This window comes from Phocoena sinus, chromosome 5 (assembly GCF_008692025.1).
Source record: "Phocoena sinus isolate mPhoSin1 chromosome 5, mPhoSin1.pri, whole genome shotgun sequence".
NCBI classification, from domain to species: domain Eukaryota; kingdom Metazoa; phylum Chordata; class Mammalia; order Artiodactyla; family Phocoenidae; genus Phocoena; species Phocoena sinus.
This window is the reverse complement of record NC_045767.1, coordinates 22949662-22969965: the sequence shown is the minus strand read 5'-3', so window position 1 is coordinate 22969965 and position 20304 is coordinate 22949662. Positions and strand designations below refer to the sequence as shown.

The 20304-nt window shown below is 36.9% G+C and overlaps 1 protein-coding gene across 1 annotated transcript in view; it reads left to right on the top strand.

Moving 5' to 3' along the window:
• The first annotated feature begins 829 nt into the window (after positions 1-829).
• Positions 830-20304, top strand: part of LOC116754290 (bifunctional heparan sulfate N-deacetylase/N-sulfotransferase 3) — a 137927-nt gene continuing 118452 nt past the window's right edge. Inside the window, exon 1 of the mRNA XM_032632798.1 lies at positions 830-1810. Coding sequence (XP_032488689.1) covers positions 830-1810 — 981 coding nt within the window. The remainder of the gene's footprint in view (positions 1811-20304) is intronic.

Below are 20304 nucleotides of genomic sequence, written 5' to 3'. Positions count from 1 at the left end.
AGACTCTAATAACTTCTAATCTAAAAAGCACCCATGTTTCTTTCTTATTATTTTTCAAAAGTTACTAAATTTTTCCAAGGTTTCTGAAACTTGAAAAGGATTTGAAATTATAGCATAACAGAGTGTTTTATGAAGTTGCAGTTGTTTTCATTATGTTTTTTAAAAACACTTTTATGGTAGTTTTTTTATATAATTACTGAACTTTTTCTAAAAAGCAGAAACTGTTGTCGTAATAGTAGCATTTAATGAAATATATCCAAACTTTTATGAATTTTCAGTGTATGCAGTTACAAACAAATAGTTTGAGCCTATATTACATGATATGGCAATGTATGGCTGAGGTGACCTCTCTGTGATCTTAGGTCTGTATGATCTACAGAATTTGATGCAAAGCTCAAGGAGTAAGAGGCAATTCCTTGTTAGTCCAACGTCTTTTCTATACTAGGGATAGAGACCTCTGTTCAGTGGAAGCCTTTCCCTCTTTGTGCCCCTCCCATGTCCTCATTCAGATCTGGGAGAAGGAAAGAGGTTTTCTTACTTACCAAACACCAGTTCATGTGCCTCACAGGTTGCCACTTGTGCCAGTCACAAGGATAAAAACTTGCTCATTTTAATGCTGCAGACTGAATGTTTGATATTCTATTGCATTTTATTCTACTTTTCAGATTATATTTTCTGTGAGTCCTGATCAAGTGACACAAATGTGCTGCAATGGTGACATAAACTATTGATTGAGGCTGGAAAAGTGTCTGAAACATCATCTTTTCTTTTCTTCTTTTATTTTTTTATGGTGCCTCTATTGGAACAGTCTGAGGGAAGTATATACAACATGAGTTTTATCATGAAGCTGCACAGACACTTTCAAAGGACGGTGATTCTGCTCGCCACGTTCTGTATGGTGAGCATTATTATTTCTGCTTACTACCTGTACAGTGGCTACAAACAGGAAAATGAACTGTCTGAGATGGCTTCAGAAGTAGACTGTGGGGACTTCCAGCACCTACCATACAGGCTGATGGAAGTGAAGACAAGGAAGCTTTCTGATGCCTCAAGGACAGAACCCACAGTCCTGGTGTTTGTGGAGAGCCAGTACTCATCACTCGGTCAAGACATCGTTATGATTCTAGAATCTAGCAGATTCCAGTATCACATTGAAATTGCTCCTGGAAAAGGGGATCTCCCAGCACTTATAGAAAAAACTAAAGGCAAATACATTCTCATTATTTATGAGAATATTTTAAAGTATATAAATATGGACTCTTGGAATCGAAGCCTTTTAGATAAATACTGTGTTGAATATGGTGTGGGTGTCATTGGATTCCACAAAACTAGTGAGAAGAGCCTACAGAGTTTTCAGTTGAAAGGTTTCCCTTTTTCTGTATATGGAAACCTTGCAGTAAAAGATTGTTGTATTAATCCTCATTCTCCATTGCTTCATGTGACCAAATCTTCTAAGCTTGAAAAAGTTTCTTTACCTGGAACTGACTGGACCATTTTCCAGATTAATCACTCAGCCTACCAACCAGTAATATTTGCCAAAGTAAAGACCCCAGAAAACCTTTCTCCTCCCATCCCTAAAGGTGCTTTTTATGCCACTGTCATACACGACCTGGGGCTCCATGATGGAATTCACAGAGTTCTTTTTGGCAGCAACTTGAACTTTTGGTTGCATAAGCTCATCTTCATAGATGCTGTTTCCTTCTTGTCAGGGAAGAGGCTCACATTGTCCTTGGACAGGTACATTCTCGTGGATATTGATGATATTTTTGTGGGAAAGGAAGGAACAAGAATGAACACCAATGATGTTAAGGTAAGGCTCTTTATCTCAAAGTTTGGTTCGTCTCTCAGTAGGTTTGTCTAGGGCTAAGGGATTTCCTGGGACATAGGATTTTTATTTTATTTGGAAATTCTTAGGCAAACTGGGATGAGTTGGCTACCCTCAGGTATTTTTGAGATATGGGGCTATATCTCAGCCCTAGAACAACTAAGTAGATAATACATTTTCCTCTGAATCAAGAAGAAAATGAAGATTGTACTAAAGGATTGAGTGTGGCAGAATCCTGAAATGCATTTCCGTGTGTATTTAAAACTACAGAGTAGAAACCACTTTGTTTAATTACTTTCCAGAAACTATTTACCTCAGTAAACTATTACTAATCTAAGACTTTAGTCCATTTAGCTATGAAATCCAGGTGAATTTATTTTAACGAAAATAAATACTCCCACAAATTTTCAAGAATTAAAGATCTCATAAGTAGCAAGTTCAGATGTTTCTGGAAGTCAAATGTGTGACTCATTTTCTTTTGTTACTTTTTTGAAACTCTGAAAATTAGCACTACTAAATATGGAAAGCTATGAATACACAAGCATACCTATTCACATACACACATAAGAATTTACATTAATTTTCAAAATCCATTGAACACTTCTGGTTCATATATGAAACCTATCATGCTACATTTATATTGGATTAGATTTCTTATTGTGTAAAACTGCTGCCCTTAGATAGAAAACAATTATGTGAAGATAGTTGGTTATCATTGTGAAGGGATTATATTACATAACAACTGGCTGTTTAATATTAATGGAATTTAAAATTAAAATGATCTACATTGATCTTAGTTTCCCATTCGAAATGCCACTGGATTCTATCTCTGTTATACTACATATTGATTTCACGTAAAAGCGAAAGGAGAGATTTTGTTACATAATTTTTATTCTATATAGCTTTGACCTTTTGGTAAAATATAAAGTACTGAATCCGATGGAAAAGAAGTCTTGAAACTGCATTCTTTTCTCCAGACACTAAGCATCTGGCAAGTAATAGTAATGTTCATCACACTACTTAAATGAGCTAAGAATACCAGAAGGACTATTAAATGTTACCATAAGAGAGTGTGAAGACTGAAAAGAAAAAAAAACCTTTCATATTCTTGGCAATATTTTAGACTCTTCCTTTTAAGTCAGTATAAATTAATTAATGAAGTTGTGCTTAAGTTTTCATTAGTCTTTTGAAATAGTCTTTGAAAATGTAGCTAAATTAAACCAAGCTGGTAGTTTAAACATTTATTATGAAAAAAAAACATTTATTATATCCTTGAAAATTACAAACAATTTATAATTCTCTTTCTAATTTTTCCATTTCAAAATATTATGATAAAAAAATTGTAAGGCTTTATTTCTAAAATATGTCTTTAAAACTGTCAAAATATGTTGTTATATCATTAAAAATATGCTAGATAAATCTCCGAGTTTTTTATGCAAACTCTACTATATCCTCTAAAATTATACAAAATGCCTTTAGTGCTCTTAAGGTTAAGCCATTTTTAAGTGGTATAAAAAATTAAAACCTTACTGAATAAATTCAATAAGAATTTAACATGTGTAAAATATTTTATGAATTGCTCACATTTAGATGGGAATATATTTTCTAACCAAGCTAAAGGCTTAAAAGAAAGTATGTTTTGAATTATTGGGGTTTCTGAACTACTTCTAAATTGTATCTGTGATTGTGTCTCTAAACATAGTCATTCATTCATTCCTTCATTGATTCATTCTGTAACTAGTTATTAAGCATGTCCTACATGTGAAGTAGTTTTGGTGATATGTAAATAGAAACATACACCATGGTCTTATCCCTTTAGAAGAGAGGGTGGGGAGAATAAAGTTAGAGAAGCTCAGAAAGCACGTAGGTGAAGATTGTGCTGAGCATCTTCCTGCTTAATACTTGGAACGGCCATATCACACGCCAGCCGTGGAGGTAGGCACTAGGGATACAAAGATAAATAAAGCATGGCTCCCCCTTAATGAGTGTACCACTGCTTGGTAGGGGTGGAGTGGGAGTGATAAATAGGTAGATAGCTTGCAATATGGTGAGTACAATAGGAAAAGTGCCTGTGTGGTTTTATGTAAGTAATGCTGTGTGAAACACTATACTGTGTGCTGTGTACCAGAACTGTTAAGTCCTATGAAGCAGAACAGATTTGGAAGGCAAAGCTATAGTGATATAATGATTTAGGAGGCTGTAGAGATGATATTCAGACAAAAGAAGATTTCTTGAAACTAGGAAATGAGAATAAGAATGGAGAAGGAATGACCAATATAAGAACAATATCGAAGGTAAAGTTGAAAACTTAGTAATTGGATCAATGGAGATGAAAGAGAATATAATCGAGGGTGACATTAAGATTTTTAGCATAGTTGAATAGAGTTGCCATGTGATTCAGCAGTCCCACTCCCGGGCATATACCCAGACAAAACGATAATTCAAAAAGATACATGCACCCCTATGTTCATAGCAGCATTATTTACAACAGCCAAGACATGGAAACAACTTAAATGTCCATCAACAGATGAATGGATAAAGATGTGGTACGTATATCCAGTGGAATATTAGTCATTAAAAAGAATGAAATAATGCCATTTGCAGCAACACGGATGGATCTAGAGATTATCATACTAAGTGAAGTAAGTCAGAAAGAGAAAGACAAATACCATACGATACAACTTATGTGTGGAATCTAAAATATGACACAAATGAACATATCTATGAAACAGAAACAGACTCACAGACATAGAGAACATACTTGTGGTTGCCAAGGGGGAGGGAAGGATTGGGAGTTTGGGATTAGCAGGTGCAAACTATTATATATAGAATGGATGAACAACAAGGTCCTACTGTATAGCAAGGGGAACTATATTCAGTATCCTGGGATAAACCATAATGAAAAAGAATATATATATATGTATAACTGAATCACTTTGCTGTACAGCAGAAATTAACACATTGTCAATCAACTGTACTTCAATAAAATTTTTTTAAGTTAAAAAATGATATTTAGTGTAGTTGAATAATAGTTGATTATTCCAACAACAAAGAAAGAGGAGAGAGCAAGAAGATCATAATGAAGGTCATTAGAGGTCATATTAAAATTTTCAGTTTTATTGAAGTGCATCTGGCACATACAGGCAGGTATAGATGTTTAACAGGTAGTTGGCTCCCGAGAAGTCTGGGTAGCAAGTGTAGTTTTTGAAGTTATCATTCTAATTAGGGGATTGTTCACTTTCAGCATGAAAGTATGTGAGATCAGCCAGGGAAAGGGTTTACAGAGTGACAAGAGAAGAAGATCAAGTGTAGAATCTTGAGGAAAATCATCTTTCAGAAAACAAGTGGAGAGAGAAAATCCTGTGAATAGGAGTCAGAATAGTCGGAGACCAGAAAGCTGTGATGCTATACAAGCCTTGGGAGTAAAGAGCTTCAATGAGGGTGTGATCAGCAGTATAAAATCTAATAGCAGGGTCCACTGAGGTAAGAAATGGCAAGTCTCCTTTGGCAAAAGATAAAAGTCACAGGGGACTCTTACAAGATCCAGGGTAATGGAATGATCGAGGCAGAGGCACAGCTGAAGTAAGTTCAGGAGTAAATTAGAGGGTTAAGATACGAAGAAGGAGAGCTTGGAGTACTCAGTGGAGAAATTTTGATGTAAAAGAGAGAAGAGAAATTAGCTGGAGGGTGGGCTACAGTTAGAGGGACCAACTATCCTGGTTTGCGTACACTGAGGGCATTCAATGCTAAAATTCAGAGTCCCAGGCAAACTGGAATGATAGGTCTCTGTAACTAACTAGGGTAAGGGAAGGATTTTTTCCTAGGAAGAAAGATCCAAGAGCAGGTGGTCTAAGAAAAGGTCATGGATATGGTGATTAATAGTACATAATTAATAGAAATATTTTCATAAAGCTCTTTTATTTAATTATTACCACTAAAAAAAAAAACAAGTATTATACTTACCCTATTTGATGTATTAGGAAAATTGAAAAGAACGTGAGGAAATTGAAGGTGACGTAGAATGTTTCTTGCAAAATTAGAAGGATGGTTGCATACCACGTAAATTTTAACTGTGATGCTGATCACTGCAAACGTGCTTTTTTTCCTTATGTGGGACAAAAACACTGTGTTTCCTTATTTAATCGGAAGATTAGAATTAGCAACCCAATATCAGTTTTTACCTGCCTTGCTACTGAATAATATGAGCACGTTTCAAAGAGCCTCAAAGCTACAGAAGAAACTGTGACATGGCACAAAATATATGACTCTTCAAGAGGAAGAAGATAAATAAGGGACCTAAGGTGTTATCTTCATTAGTTGGAGAACTTACAAGCCACAAGCCATAGCCCTTAAAGAACCAAAGAACATAGTGTAGACAAATATTATACTACGTTCAGTAAAATTGAAGTCAGGAAGGGTGTGTGTGTGTGTGTGTGTGTGTGTATTGAACTAAATGGACAAGACTTGTCTCAAATTTACCATGGACTAGTTTTGTGATGTTAGAAAATTCAAGTTCCTAGTGTTCTAACACCTGTCCTCAAACTTCCTGAGACTAGTGGGTTTTGGAGAAAGGCTTCTTGGAGAGGGAAAGTGGGTATATAAAGAGATACTTCTCCCATTAAAGCATTTTAAAGTTATACATGAAAGCACAGCATGACCAAATGAATACTGACAATTCAAATTCTCTCTTAGAAGAATGAATTCACTCGGCCTCAGATGCATTATACCTTTAGACTTAGACTGTTTCGTATAATATTTCAGCCCTAAGATAGGAAGTGGAATAGGGAGTGGTCTTAAGGGTTTTACTGAACTCTCTGCAGGTATACTCTCAACAAATAAAAGAGCTGCATATCACTCTCATGCCTATGTTTCTCCCTCCTTCTCCTTCTATAATAGGCACACGCGCTCTTTCTAATGTTGACAAACTTTCTAACATCCGTGAGAAAATGAAGAACCAGCCCAGCTGTATCTGAGCACACTAAACAGGGGCCTGAGTACAACCGGAGGGACTCAGCAACCATTCCCCGTTCTCACCACCCTAACCTTTCCCACTGCTCCCTTATATGTCACTATTCCTTAGTTTGGCTGTTTGTTGATTACCCCTAAGTGGCCTCATAAGAGAGGACAGTTCTTTATGAGTGACTTTATCATTATTTTCCCTGCTAACTGAAGGTCCCAGAGTGCCTAGGGAAAAGAAAGTGCTGAAAATAGAAGTAGGAAGCCGTAAAGCTCTGAGAAGTAAGTGGTATCAGGCTCAGAAGACAGACTTGGCTGACTTCTCTGTCATACAGGGGGAGCTGACCCCCCTGAGGCTAAAATGGAAGCTTCAGTGAAGGGGAGCTTCATGCTGCCTGACCTCACCCTCTCACAAGAACCTTCCTTGCCCCAGCTAAGGTCAAGCCAGAGGTTTCGTAAAGTCATTGAAAAAGAAACTGACACACCAAACGTTTGCAGGGAAAAGGCAACTGCAACCAGTTATTCTGTCATAAGTGAAAATAGAAAGGAAACATTTCTCCAGATAGCTCACTATTGATGGGTGTTAAGGCCTGTACATAGCACCAATCTTTTTTCCCCCAAACTCATATTTCTCTAATTCCTTTCCATTCTCTGTGATGTTTCTTATTTTTTATTTGCTAATATCCACTTTAATTGCATTGTGCTCTGGAAGCATGTATCTATTTGATACCAATACTTTCCATTTGCTAGAATCACTTTATGACTGGATACAGTATTCTTATAAGAACATATATTGTACAGTCAAGGTATATCTATTAGCTCAACTTTGTTAACTGTGTGGCTCAGAGCTTCTGTATTCTTCCTGTTTTGATCTTTTTTTTGATGGAGGGGAAGGAATAGAGTGTACTACTTGATGTTACCAAAGGTGGTATGTTTAATTCTCCAACTCTAATAGTGGATTGTAAATATTTCGTTGTTTTTCTGTCAGTTGTTCCCTTACATATTTGAAGCTATGTTACTTAAGTGTGTGTGTGAATATATTTATATATTAATTTAATACTTTATTATTCTATGGCTATCTTAATACTAGTAGAGCTACACCAGCTTTTTGGGGGTTACTATTTAAAAATTATACTTTATCTCATTTTTATATTTGCTCTATCATCTGTCTTTACATTATAAATTAGTTTTGAGAACAACTTTCTATGACTTTTGCTTTTTATCTACTGTGTCAATATTTGTCTTTTAATTAACAAGATCGGTCTACGTACATTTAATATGATTATCAATGTGTATGGATTAATTTCAGCTACCTTATTTTGTGCTTTATATTTGTCCCACTTGTTCTGTATCTTCTTTTCTTTCTCTCTGTCCTTTATTGCTTTAATTGTCAGTTTCCTTCTTTTTTCTACCCATTCTTGGTTTGTAATATATATATAATATATTTATATATTTTTTTATATATATCAAACTAGTGGTTTCTCCAGAAATTTAAACATATGTGCTAATAAGCAAGTGGTAATATTAATATTCTCACACATCAGTCAAAAAGTGCAAAGTACTTTGTCTCCAATCATGTCCACCCTCCTTTGGCTGATGAGCCATTCTTTTTTTTTAAATTTTTTTTATTGAAGTATAGTTGATTTGCCATATTGTGTTAATTTTTGAAGTACAGGAAAGTGATTCAGTTTATATATATATATATATATATATATATATATATATATATATATTCTTTTCCATTATGGTTTATTATGGGATATTGAACATAGTTCCCTGTGCTATACAGTAGGACCTCGTTGTTTATCCATCCTATATATAATAGTTTGCATCTACTAATCCCAAACTCCCAATCCCTCCCACCCCCACCCCCCTGATGAGCCTTTCTTGTTTTGGATATTAACTATGTTATGGCTGTTTATTGGACATTATTGTTTTTACTACCATCATGGTTTAATTAGATTGGCCTACTCCTTTTCAACAGGTAAGCCAGAGTGATGTCATTGACATATAATTCAGATCATGTCCTTCTTCTTCTCAGAACCCTCCAGTGACTTCCAGTCTCACCCACGTTAAAAGCCAAAATTCTTAGTCTTTTATACCCTCTCCTTGACTCCCTGATCACATGCCCTGCTCCCCTCTTCTTCACTCTAACCTCCCTAGCCTCCTTGCTGTTCCAGCTCCTGCTTCAGGGTTTTGTACTTGCTGTTCTTTCTGCCTAAAATGTTGTTCCCCCAAATTGGTGCACGGCTCTCTTCCTCACTTCCTTCAGGTCTTTACTCAAATGTCACCTTATCAGTGACGACTTCTCTGACCGTTCTCTTTAAAATTGCAGCACCCCAAGTCTTCCCATCTTTCCCTGCTAATTTCTTCCCCTAGCACTTATGATCATCAATAGTGTGCTGAAATTGGCACACGTTCACCAGATCAACTGTGTACATCTCTTCCCAGCTTCAATAACATTGCCAGTAGTTTGGAATTTTGGCATGGGGGTAGTATTACCACAGAAACTGGCAAATTCTACAAATTCAGGCTTTTTTCTTTTCAAAGAGCCAGTTGTTAAAGGTCTAATAGCACACTACTGGACAGACTCTATGTAATTACCTATTTTTGTTGGTTTGTGACTTTGGCTCCTAAAATGTAAACACCATGACGACAAGATTTTCTCATCTGTTTGTTCACTGAGGTATCCCCAGCAGCTAAAAGTGTGTCTGGCTCCTTCTATATTTGTTGAGTGGATGAATCCCATTCTTCCTGGAGCATATCCTTTAGATGTTCCTTTAGTGAGAGTCTATTTGTGGTAAACTCTCAGATTTTATGGAATGTAAATATTTTTATTCACCCTTGTCTTTGAAAGATAGTTCTGTTGAATTTACAATGCTTAGTTGATAGTTCCTTCATGTATAACCATTGTTGCTCATACTAGGAAAAATAGGGCTCCCTAGAAGTCACCTGAATGTTTGTGGTAGTAAAATGTGTCCGAATCCCTCTGGGCCCTATATTGTTTTATAATTGTCAAAAAGTTAGGCAGTTTGGGACTGTTCTTATGAACATATATGAAATGTTTCTCTTTCTTTCAGTTTGGTAGAATACTTATTTCTAAATGTTAGATAATGTGATTTACAATATACAGGAAAATACATCATTCTCAATATTATTATCAAAATTAAATAGCCATAGTGTGCTAGCAGCTATAAAGACAATTACATTAAGGAAATAATTTTCTGGAAATAGTTTTCGGCAATAATTTAACATGGGGAAATAAGAAAATAGTTTAGCAAAGGGAAAAACTATTTTGTATCCATAATCTACTTACATTTAGTAAATTTTATTAAATTTGTTACATTGTGAGATGCAATGTATCTCTATTACTATTAATATCAAGGAGTCATCTGTTACACAATGACATTCTAAAAGAATGAGTTTTAAATTATTTAAAGGAGACAAAATAATGTTTCTGAACACCACATGAATATACAAACAATATTTGGTGACTAATTACATTTTTAAAGGTGCGATGTAATGAATCCTTCCCAAACAAGATAAAGAGCAGGACAATCATAGATGGTACTAAGGCTCAACAGGCAATGACAAGTTTTACACACTAGATGAGCAGAAGATTACAAGAGGAAAACTCTCAGTACGGATTTAGATGCTAGAGATAGTCAATTCAGCTCAGAAAATTATGAACATCTACTCTAAGTGCCATGATAAGGATTTCAAGGGGTACATTGATGAATAATGAAACATGTTTTTTATAAAGGAAGTGAAGGACAAAGGAGAAAATTTTACTGGGTTATTTCCTTCTCTGGACTGATTTTTTTCAAACATTCCATAATTCTTAGAAATAAGTCAAAATATAAATGGGTCTTCTTTGATATTTCTGTGCTGATGGCTTATAATAATTACATAAAAGATGTAATTATTTTATAATGATATATTTGGGGGTACTTAGCTACTCCCAAGAGGGGTAACACTTACTGAGTACATACATTGTTTTGTGTTTTATATTTATTATCATTTAATTTTCATTAAAAAATCCTATAAAACAATGATTATAAGTACCATCACTTCATATGAAGAAAATGAAGTTCACGGTCTAAGATTAAGTTACCTAAGATCTTTCAACCAGCAAGGGCCAGTCCCAGGATACAAGATGCAGCTCCACCTGCTCCAAAAGCTGAGCTTTCCCACACACACTACTCCCCAGTTGCCTCCTAACACAGTACTGTGGTGTCCATATCAAATCCTTCCTATTCTGCTTTATAGCAAATTAGATCCAAGACAGAGTCTATTATAGTTTGATGGGTCATATCTGAAGCTCTGCCTTGGATTTAATCATAAGTTTGGAACAAAAGTATCAATCACTTCTTGAAATGCCTTGGACTTAAGTAACTGCAATGATTTGGCCAAGGCAGATTTTACTTGAAGATTTGAGTTAACAAGTTCACCTTCCTATGCACTAATGTCTTCTTTCTAGGTACTTTGCCTCAGTTCTGGTAACTGTCATCAGTTTAGCAGTTTTGATTGAATTAGGGTGACAAAATGACAGATAATTTTGGTGCTAGCTCAATTAAAGTACAGAAATTTTCCATAATTCAGATAATTTAACTTTTTCTCTCTGTATACATTCAGATTTTACAGTCCCTATGATGTTATACTATGCGTTATACAGGTATTCCTAATATTTTTTTAAGCACACAAATTTTTTTAAAATGAAGTAAATTCTGGTATATTGTCTTAATCTCTGGGAGACATTAATTAATAGCTAAAACACTTTTTATTCTTAACTTTTATAGGCCATTTATGTATATGGAACTGTAGCCTCAGATACTAAATAGCTCTTAAAATCACAATGTAAATATAAAATAAATTACGAGATCTACTTGACATAATTTATGGACTATTTATAGACAACAGAAACATAGTCAACTGGTTTTATTAAACTTCAAAGTAGACTAAAATTTTTAAAGTATTAAAATTACTCATTTGGTACATATTGGAATTTTACCTTAAAAATTAGGTGTTTTCATTTTCATATTAATGATTGGAATGATTATACATAATAATAGTTATAATTATTAATTATACCAATTACTGGGACTTCCCTCCCTGGTGGCACAGTGGTTAAGAATCCGCCTGCCAATGCAGGGGACACGGGTTCGATCCCTGGTCCGGGAAGATCCCACGTGCCGCAGAGCAACTAAGCCCATGTGCCACAACTACTGAGCCTGTGCTTTAGAGCCCGCGAGCCACAACTACTGAGCCCGCGAGCCACAGCTACTGAGCCCATGCGCCACAACTACTGAAGCCCGCGTGCCTAGAGCCCATGCTCCATGACAAGAGAAGCCACCGCAATGAGAAGCCCGTGCACTGCAACGAAGAGTAGCCCCTGCTCACTGCAACTAGAGAAAGCCCGTGCACTGCAACAAAGAGTAGCCCCTGCTCACTGCAACTAGAGAAAGCCCATGCGCAGCAATGAAGACCCAATGCAGCCAAAAAATATATATATAGAGAGAGAGAGAGCAATATACCAGTATACCAGTAATATACCAATTACTAAAATAGCTATGTGTTTGTTTCCTTTTGTTCCTGTAACAAAGTACCACCAACTTAGTGGCTTAAAACAACCCAGATTTATCACTTAACAATTCTGGAGGCCAGGGGTCCCACATGGGTGTCACTGGGTTAAGTTCCAGGTATTGGCAGGGCTGTGTTCCTTTCCGGAGGCTCTAGGGGAGAATCTATTGCCTCACCTTTTCCATCTTCCAAAGTCTGCCCACATTGCTTGGCTCACGTTCCCTTCCTTCATCTCCAAAGCTGGCAACGTTACATCTTTCTATGCCTTTCTTTCATAGCCACATCTACCTCTAATTAAAATTGGGAAGGTTTTCCACTTTTTAAGGACACACATGATTTGATTGGCCCACCCACATAATCCCTATATGAAGGTCCTTAATTTAATCACATCTGCCAAATCCTTCTTGCCATATCACATAACATATTCACAGGTTTCAGGGCTTAGTACTTGTTTATCTTGGGGAGGGAAGGGGAGGAAGGAAGCATTATTCTGCCACAAACTATGCTCTTCATGTAGTCATGTCAGCAATTCTTACAGCTGCTCAATCTGCCAAAACACTTTACTACTGTTCTCCTTGGGAAATGAAACTTTGATGTCATACCTATGATCGAACAATTAATTTAGTTGAGTCAATGGTAATTAATTAGGGAAAATTAAATTATTGTGCTCATAAACTCTTCCTACCCCTTACACTCTACAAGTTGACACCGGCAAGCAAGTAACCCTTTATTCACTTGGGAAGTTTAAGACATTTAGCTCTCCAAAGACTGTTCAGTAGGAGCAGATTGTGACTATCACCAATTCACTACTTCAGTAGTTTCCAAGGCCATTTTTCTAAAAGTGCATCCATTATGAAACTAACTAAAAAACAATTTTAAAAGCCAGTTTATTAGGACTACCACACAGTTACTTAAGCACTGATCACCAGTTTTATCATACATTTTTTCTCTCTCCATTTTATCGTCTTTGACATATCTTGTGTTCCTGCACCTACCTCAGCCCTTATTTTATCGCTTTTCCCTCTTTGGAATCCTTCCTCTAATTACCCCAATCCAAAAACAACAGTGGAATTCTATTCCATCTGCTTATCCCTTCTCTCCTCCACTCCCCTGCTTTAATTCCCAGTGTTTGGATTTGTACAGCAGTGCTTCATTTTCTCCCCCTTTAGATTTACATATTTATTTTTACGTAACTTACTGTCTCTGTTTTTTTCTCTGAACTATATATACTGAGTAGAATCAGCTTTCCAAAAAAAGAAAAAACTGCATGTAGAAATTAAGCCAGCTGGTTGGGGCATTGAACAATGATCTATTTGGGAAAAAAAAGAAAAAAATAGTTCTTCACTATTCTATTCTTTATCTTGGATTAAATAATCTATCAACATATACATCAGAACAACATATAATAGAGTCATTCCTTGTTCAGAAATCCTAAGAAACAAGGTATTTGAGTTCACCTAGAAAGACAACTTACCTGATACCCTTGAGTAACTGAATTGAGTGGTTTTGACAATAAACCATTCAAAGGTTAGAGTTGCTGTCATCAAAAATAGTTAACACTAGGGCTTCCCTGGTGGCGCAGTGGTTGGGAGTCTGCCTGCCGATGCAGGGGACGCGGGTTCGTGCCCCGGTCCGGGAAGAGGCACAACAGTGAGAGGCCCGCGTACCACAAAAAAAAAAAAAAAAAATAGTTAACACTTGTATCCTGTCAGACTTGGATTTCTGATCTATTGACACTACTGAAAAATACCTGTGAGAGATTTTGTATGTTACAAAATTTTTAACAAAAATTATCTGACAATATTTTCAAGAGAAAGAAGGCATTATAATGAAGACTGATTTTAATTCTAGTGTATTTGCTGCTTTGCCAAAAAATAGTTTAGGTGGATATTCAAAATATTTTTGCCTGATTTGCTAATCTGCTTTAGAAATGTAATAAGCATTTAAAGAGAGTAAAAAGAGAAAAGAAAACACTTTCCCAATCTTTGATATTTCTTATCTGATACAGGAGCACTGTCATTGGTCTGACTCAGGGGCAAATGAATAATGGAAAAGGAAAGCTGTATTTTTCATTCTTGTTAGAAGTTTATTGCTAGAATTAGATGTCCAAAATCACTATCACTTGCAACTTCACAAGAACTAATGAATACTCAAACGCCATTCTCAGTGAAGACCCAGTAGCTTATTGCACTCAGAAAATTTCCATTTCCCTAAATGGGATCAATCTTTGAAGGATGCCAGTGACAGGAGGCTCTTCATCAACCCTTCAGGATAATTCAGAGCCTTAGTAGAGGCCAGGGTTCAGCGCTGTGTACTTGGAAATTGATACAATGTCAATGTTAACATCTTCGAGAGCAAGGGCAGCCTAGGAAGGTGATTCACTGAACATCTTCCTTTTTAAGACATTACATTTGCACACTGGTTCTCTGTTATAACTGAATGCGTCTAAGGAGCAAAATCATTACTTAAGCTACCCCTTTAAGCCACTCATGTGTAACAGAAGTCAACAGTTTATAACTCTATTTTTATTGCTGATGCGCCTAAAACAGAGAGACTTTTAAAGTCACCATGTACAACATATAACTTGTAAATGAACAAAAAGCGGGGTGCTATTAGTATTTTTTTTTAAGGAACAGTCCAAGAATTTGCCACTAGTTTCATCTTGACAATCTTTCACTCAGAGATATTTAGATGTATTTAATCACTTTTCAAGATGAGACCATTTTCATGAGTTTCCAAATCGGAAAAGGCAAAATAATCATTTAAAATGCTTGTTGAAACTGCACACTTCCCAATCACACACACAGATTTTGACTTGGTAGATTTCGGGAGAGCAGAGGAATCTATGTTTAATATGCTCACCTAGATGATTCTAATATAGATGGCAGACATGCAAGTTTGGGGAAATACTGGTTTCAAAAAACTGCATTCAATATTACTGCAAAAGACAAAGACATGGGTCCTATTATCTTTCTGTGAAGAAAGCATGTTAAAATAATTTTGTATAAAAATATTTATAATAACTCTATATAAGCATATATATAATGGAAAGAGGTCATAATAGAATTAATAGCTTTGTGACTGATTTCAACCTAATGCTGGAAGAGTTCTTATTTTCACTTATTTTTGAGCCATACATCAAGACTATTCAACAATACTTTAGCCAATGTGTATACATGTGAAACTTCTTGTGGAGTTGAATAAAGTAGATTTTACATGAAGGCACAAGAAGCAGAGGATTTGAGGAAGTGATTCCAATAAATGGATGGCTTAGTATGGCCTAGTAAGAAGACAATGGATAATTTTAACAAAGTAAAATAATGAGAGGTACATTGCTTCTGTGATCTTTCAGGAAGAAGGACTCCAGAGGCAAAGAGCGCCATAAGCAAGAGTTTTATAAGAAGTAGGATAAGTGGTATTTTTGGGGGGAAGGGAAGAGGAGAGAGGAAAAAAGGACTAAAGAAAGACAGGAAGTGGGGTGGGGGAGAAAGAGAGAGAGAGAGAAGTGTGAGATATATTCTTTGTGTTTCAACTCTAAGTGAATGTGCGTATAATACGATATCAGAGAAATCACAAAGGTTTGGGCTGAATTATAGGTAGAACAGAGGTACCCCACCAGATGATTTTTAAAAATCATTAAGAAGTGGAGTATTTTTGAATGAAGAAAAGCTTTAAAGCTTCTTAGGAAGCTTTAAACATTTGTCTCTAATAAACTACAGCTCGAGTGGGCTAGGCTTGTTTGTTCATTTTGTCCAAAACAAAAATAAATTTTCTTCGTTTTCAAGTATGTAAATAATACATGCACTTTGTAATAAAAACAATCAAACAATGTAGAAAACTATAAAGAAGAAAGCAAAAAAATAGTCTCCCCTAAGTCCCACTACACACTGAATTTAGTCATTCTTTAATGTTTGAAAATCTGGTAGGTAAAAAATTTTATTTCATTAATTTAAAAATTTTTATCTTCATTTGTGAAAGCAGATTAACTTGGTCACATATTTTTATTGCCCATTTGCATTTCTCTTTTGGGAATTACCTTTTATCTAGTTTTCCGTTAAGGTGTTTATTTTTGTTATTGATCTGTAGCATACTATCTCTTCACAAAGAAAAATACAGATACCAGGTGATAGTCTCTCCCTTTTTTCCTCCCAATTTAACATGTCATAAGTTACTTTCATTCATTCATGTAATTAAAGGGAGGATTTACTTTCCTTATATTTATAGGTCTTTCTAGTCAGTTATCATTTTTCCTTTTATTTCACATTCCATACACTTCTGCCTCTTCAGGTGAGAGATATAATTCCAAGACACTCTGGTTTCCCTGAATAACTTACTATACATTTATAACATAACATTTAAAATATTTGTATAATTACTCTTACCATCTGTTATTGTAGTACATTCTGTAAGCTTACTTTTTTTTTTTTTTTTTTTTTTTTTTTTGCGGTACACGGGCCTCTCACTGTTGTGGCCTCTCCCGTTGCATCCGGACGTGCAGGCTCAGTGGCCATGGCTCACGGGCCCAGCCACTCCACGGCATGTGGGATCTTCCCGGACCAGGGCACGAACCCATGTCCCCTGCATCAGCAGGCAGACTCTCAACCACTGTGCCACCAGGGAAGCCCACTTTTTTTTTTTTTAATAAATTTTTTTTTGGCTATGTTGGGTCTTCGTTGTTGCGTGCGGGCTTTCTCTAACTGCAGCGAGGGGCTACTCTTTGTTGCCGTGCACAGGCTTCTCATTGCAGTGGCTTCTCTTGTTGCGGAGCACGGGCTCTAGGTGCACGGGCTTAAGTAGTTGTGGTGCGTGGGCTCAGTAGTTGCAGCTCACGGGCTCTAGAGCACAGGCTCAGTAGTTGTGGCGCACAGGCTTAGTTGCTCTATGGCATGTGGGATCTTCCCGGACCAGGGCTCAAACCTGTGTCCCCTGCATTGGCAGGCGGATTCTTAACCACTGTGCCACCAGGGAAGTCCCTATAAGCTTACTCTTAATGTGAAATAAATTTCCCAGCCCCGAGCTCTTATGAAATCTTTGATCATTCTGTTCAGTCTCAACCATTTGTAGACTTCAACCATTCTCCTCTTGGCTTTCACATTTTCATAGACTGAAAAACTTGTTATCATTTCATCTTTCTGATTATTTACTTTTTCTTGTAAGTTGCATAGCTGAACATAATATTCCTGTTGAAAATAGCTTGGGACCTAAAGTCAGACAAATCAGCCTGGGTCCATATCTCAACTCTGTCCCTTTCTAGCTGAGTAACCCAGGGCAAGTTTCTTAATCTCTCTCATCATCAGTTTCCATATCTTTAAAATGAGAACAATACCTACTTCACAGCATGTTTGCCACGTGTGAGGATGACAGTGTATGTCAAATGCCTAATTTCAGTAGACCCTCAATAAATTTAAGCTATTTTTTACTATGAACACACCATGCACTAGGAGAGAATATTTGAGCAGCATTTGGGATAAAATTCTAAAATGAGTAAAATTAGTTCTTCTAAATACCTGAGAGATACAAAATCAGCTAGAGGAAAATGAGATCATTTTTGGTTATCCACTCAAAAAATATTGATTGGTGTCTACTATGTGCCAGGCATTCTTTTAGGAGCTGGTGATGTAGTGGTGGCCAAGACAGACAAGTTCGCTGCCCATGTACATCTTACCTCTCTGATGAGGAGAAACAGACAATAAACACCTATACAAATGAACAAATAATCTCAGGTAGAGATAAGAGAGCTATGAAAAAACTAAAACAGGTTCTGTGAGATCAAGAGTGGTGAAGGTGCAGGGGCTGGAGCGGGAGGGAGGGTACAAGGAGAGTTCTGATTTGGGAGAAGCTGGATAGGAAAATCATCTCTGATGTAATATTTGAACTGAGACCTGAAAGAGGAATGAACCAAAGACCTAGCGTAAGAGAATTCCATGCAGAGGATGGTGTGGAACAAGCCGCGTGTGGTCAAGAGGGAGAAAAGGGAGGCCAGTGTGACTGGAGCACAGTGGCCATGAAGGAGCCTGCCATGAGATTAGTTCAGAAAGGTAGGCCCCTGCCTTCCTCCTCGAGAGGAGCTTGGGTTTTATTCTAATTTCATGGAGCAGCCATTGGAGATCTTTGGCATAGTAATAAGGTGAGATTTAGGTTTTTAAAAAAAAAAAAAATCATACTGGCTGTATGGAGAATGGACTGTAGAAAAATAAAGAAAGGTGAGAACACAGGTAGGTGGCCACTGCCAGACAGGCGAGTACTAATGGTGGTAAGAAAGATGGTAAGCGGTTTCCCTGGTGGCGCAGTGGTTGAGAGTCTGCCTGCCGATGCAGGGGACACGGGTTCGTGCCCTGGTCCAGGAAGATCCCACATGCCGCGGAGCAGCTGGGCCTGTGAGCCATGGCCGCTGAGCCTGCACATCCGGAGCCTGTGCTCCGCAAAGGGAGAGGCCACAACAGTGAGAGGCCCATGTACCGCAAAAAAAAAGAAAGAAAGATGGTAAGAAAACAGCAGGTTTGAGATCTATTTTGGAGATATCACTGAAAGAACTTGCCAGTGGATGGTATGTGGGGAGCTTCAAGAAAGGGTTGAATCAAGGATAACTCCTAAGATTTTGGCCTGACAGTGGTGTGTACCCTGAGTTGGGGACCACAGAGAGAAGAGGAGTATCCTGCAGTGGCTGTGAGGGCAGGCACTATGGACACAGGCTGAGCTGGAATCGCATCTTCATCACTACTAGCTTTGGACAATTAATTAGCCTCTGTGCCTCAGTTTCCTTTTGGGTAAAATTAGACCCATCATAGCACCCATCTCATAGATGTGCCCTAAGGATTAAAAAACTAAATAATTTAATTAAATAATTATAAGCACTTAGGACAGTGCCTGTCTCCTGTTGTTAGTTACTATTAAGGGAGAAAAATTAAGAGTTCTCTTTCGGACTTATTTACGATGTTTTTTAGGTGTCCAAGCAGAGATGTGCAGGAGGTTGGGCATGCAGGCTTAGAGTTCAGGGAGAGGTCAGGCGGAAAGATATAAATCAAGAGCTCATTAGCATATCGATGGCGTTTAAAGTCCTGGCACTGGATGAAATCACCTAGGAAAAGACAGTAGAGAAGAGAATAAAACAGGACCCGCCCTGGGCCGCTTCACCATTAAGGTCACAGCTCTGATAAATTTAGATGTCAGAGAAATGGCTGAGAGTCTGAATGAATTCTATCTCACTTGTTATTTTTAGATACATCTTTTTCCTAAATTAACTCATAAAAGTCTCATTCTGGATCACAAACTGTCCTCCATTTCCCATTTCACATATATGCTTTTCCATCAGATTATAGGCTCCTCATGGTAAGACTATCTGGCATACATTTTTTCATGTCCTTCTCTGTCCCTACTACAGAGTAATACACGTAGGTGCTCTCAATAAATGTCTCTTGGATAGCAGATATTTAAAGAATTATTATGAATAATTTGTCTTTTCCATCTTACCATATGAAGGACTGGTTGCTGAGGACATGAATTTTTTGCTCTAAGGAAGAACATTAACTGAAAGAGTTTAATTGAAAAAAAAAGAAATATGACCCCTTTGGAAAACCAAACAGGAATCCAGGCTCATGAATAAATTTATCTTCCTAGAACCTATCTTTCTCTATTGCACAAGGAAGAGATTTGAAATGAAAAGATAATGAGGTTTTGGACTAAAGCAAACTTGTGCTCAAATCTCAGATCCATGCAAGTCTTGAGACCTGAACAAGTTACTCAACCTGTCTGAACCCCAGTCTCCTCATCGTTAAAGTAGGGATGATGATAATACCTACCTAATAAAGTTTGAAGAAGTTTAAAGGAGACTGTGCTTTGCATACTCACATGTTGATTTCTTTTTCTCTCCTACAAATTATACTGCCTTATCTTCTAAAAACTAATTCAACTTGACAGCCCTTAAACACAGTATCGCTTAACTG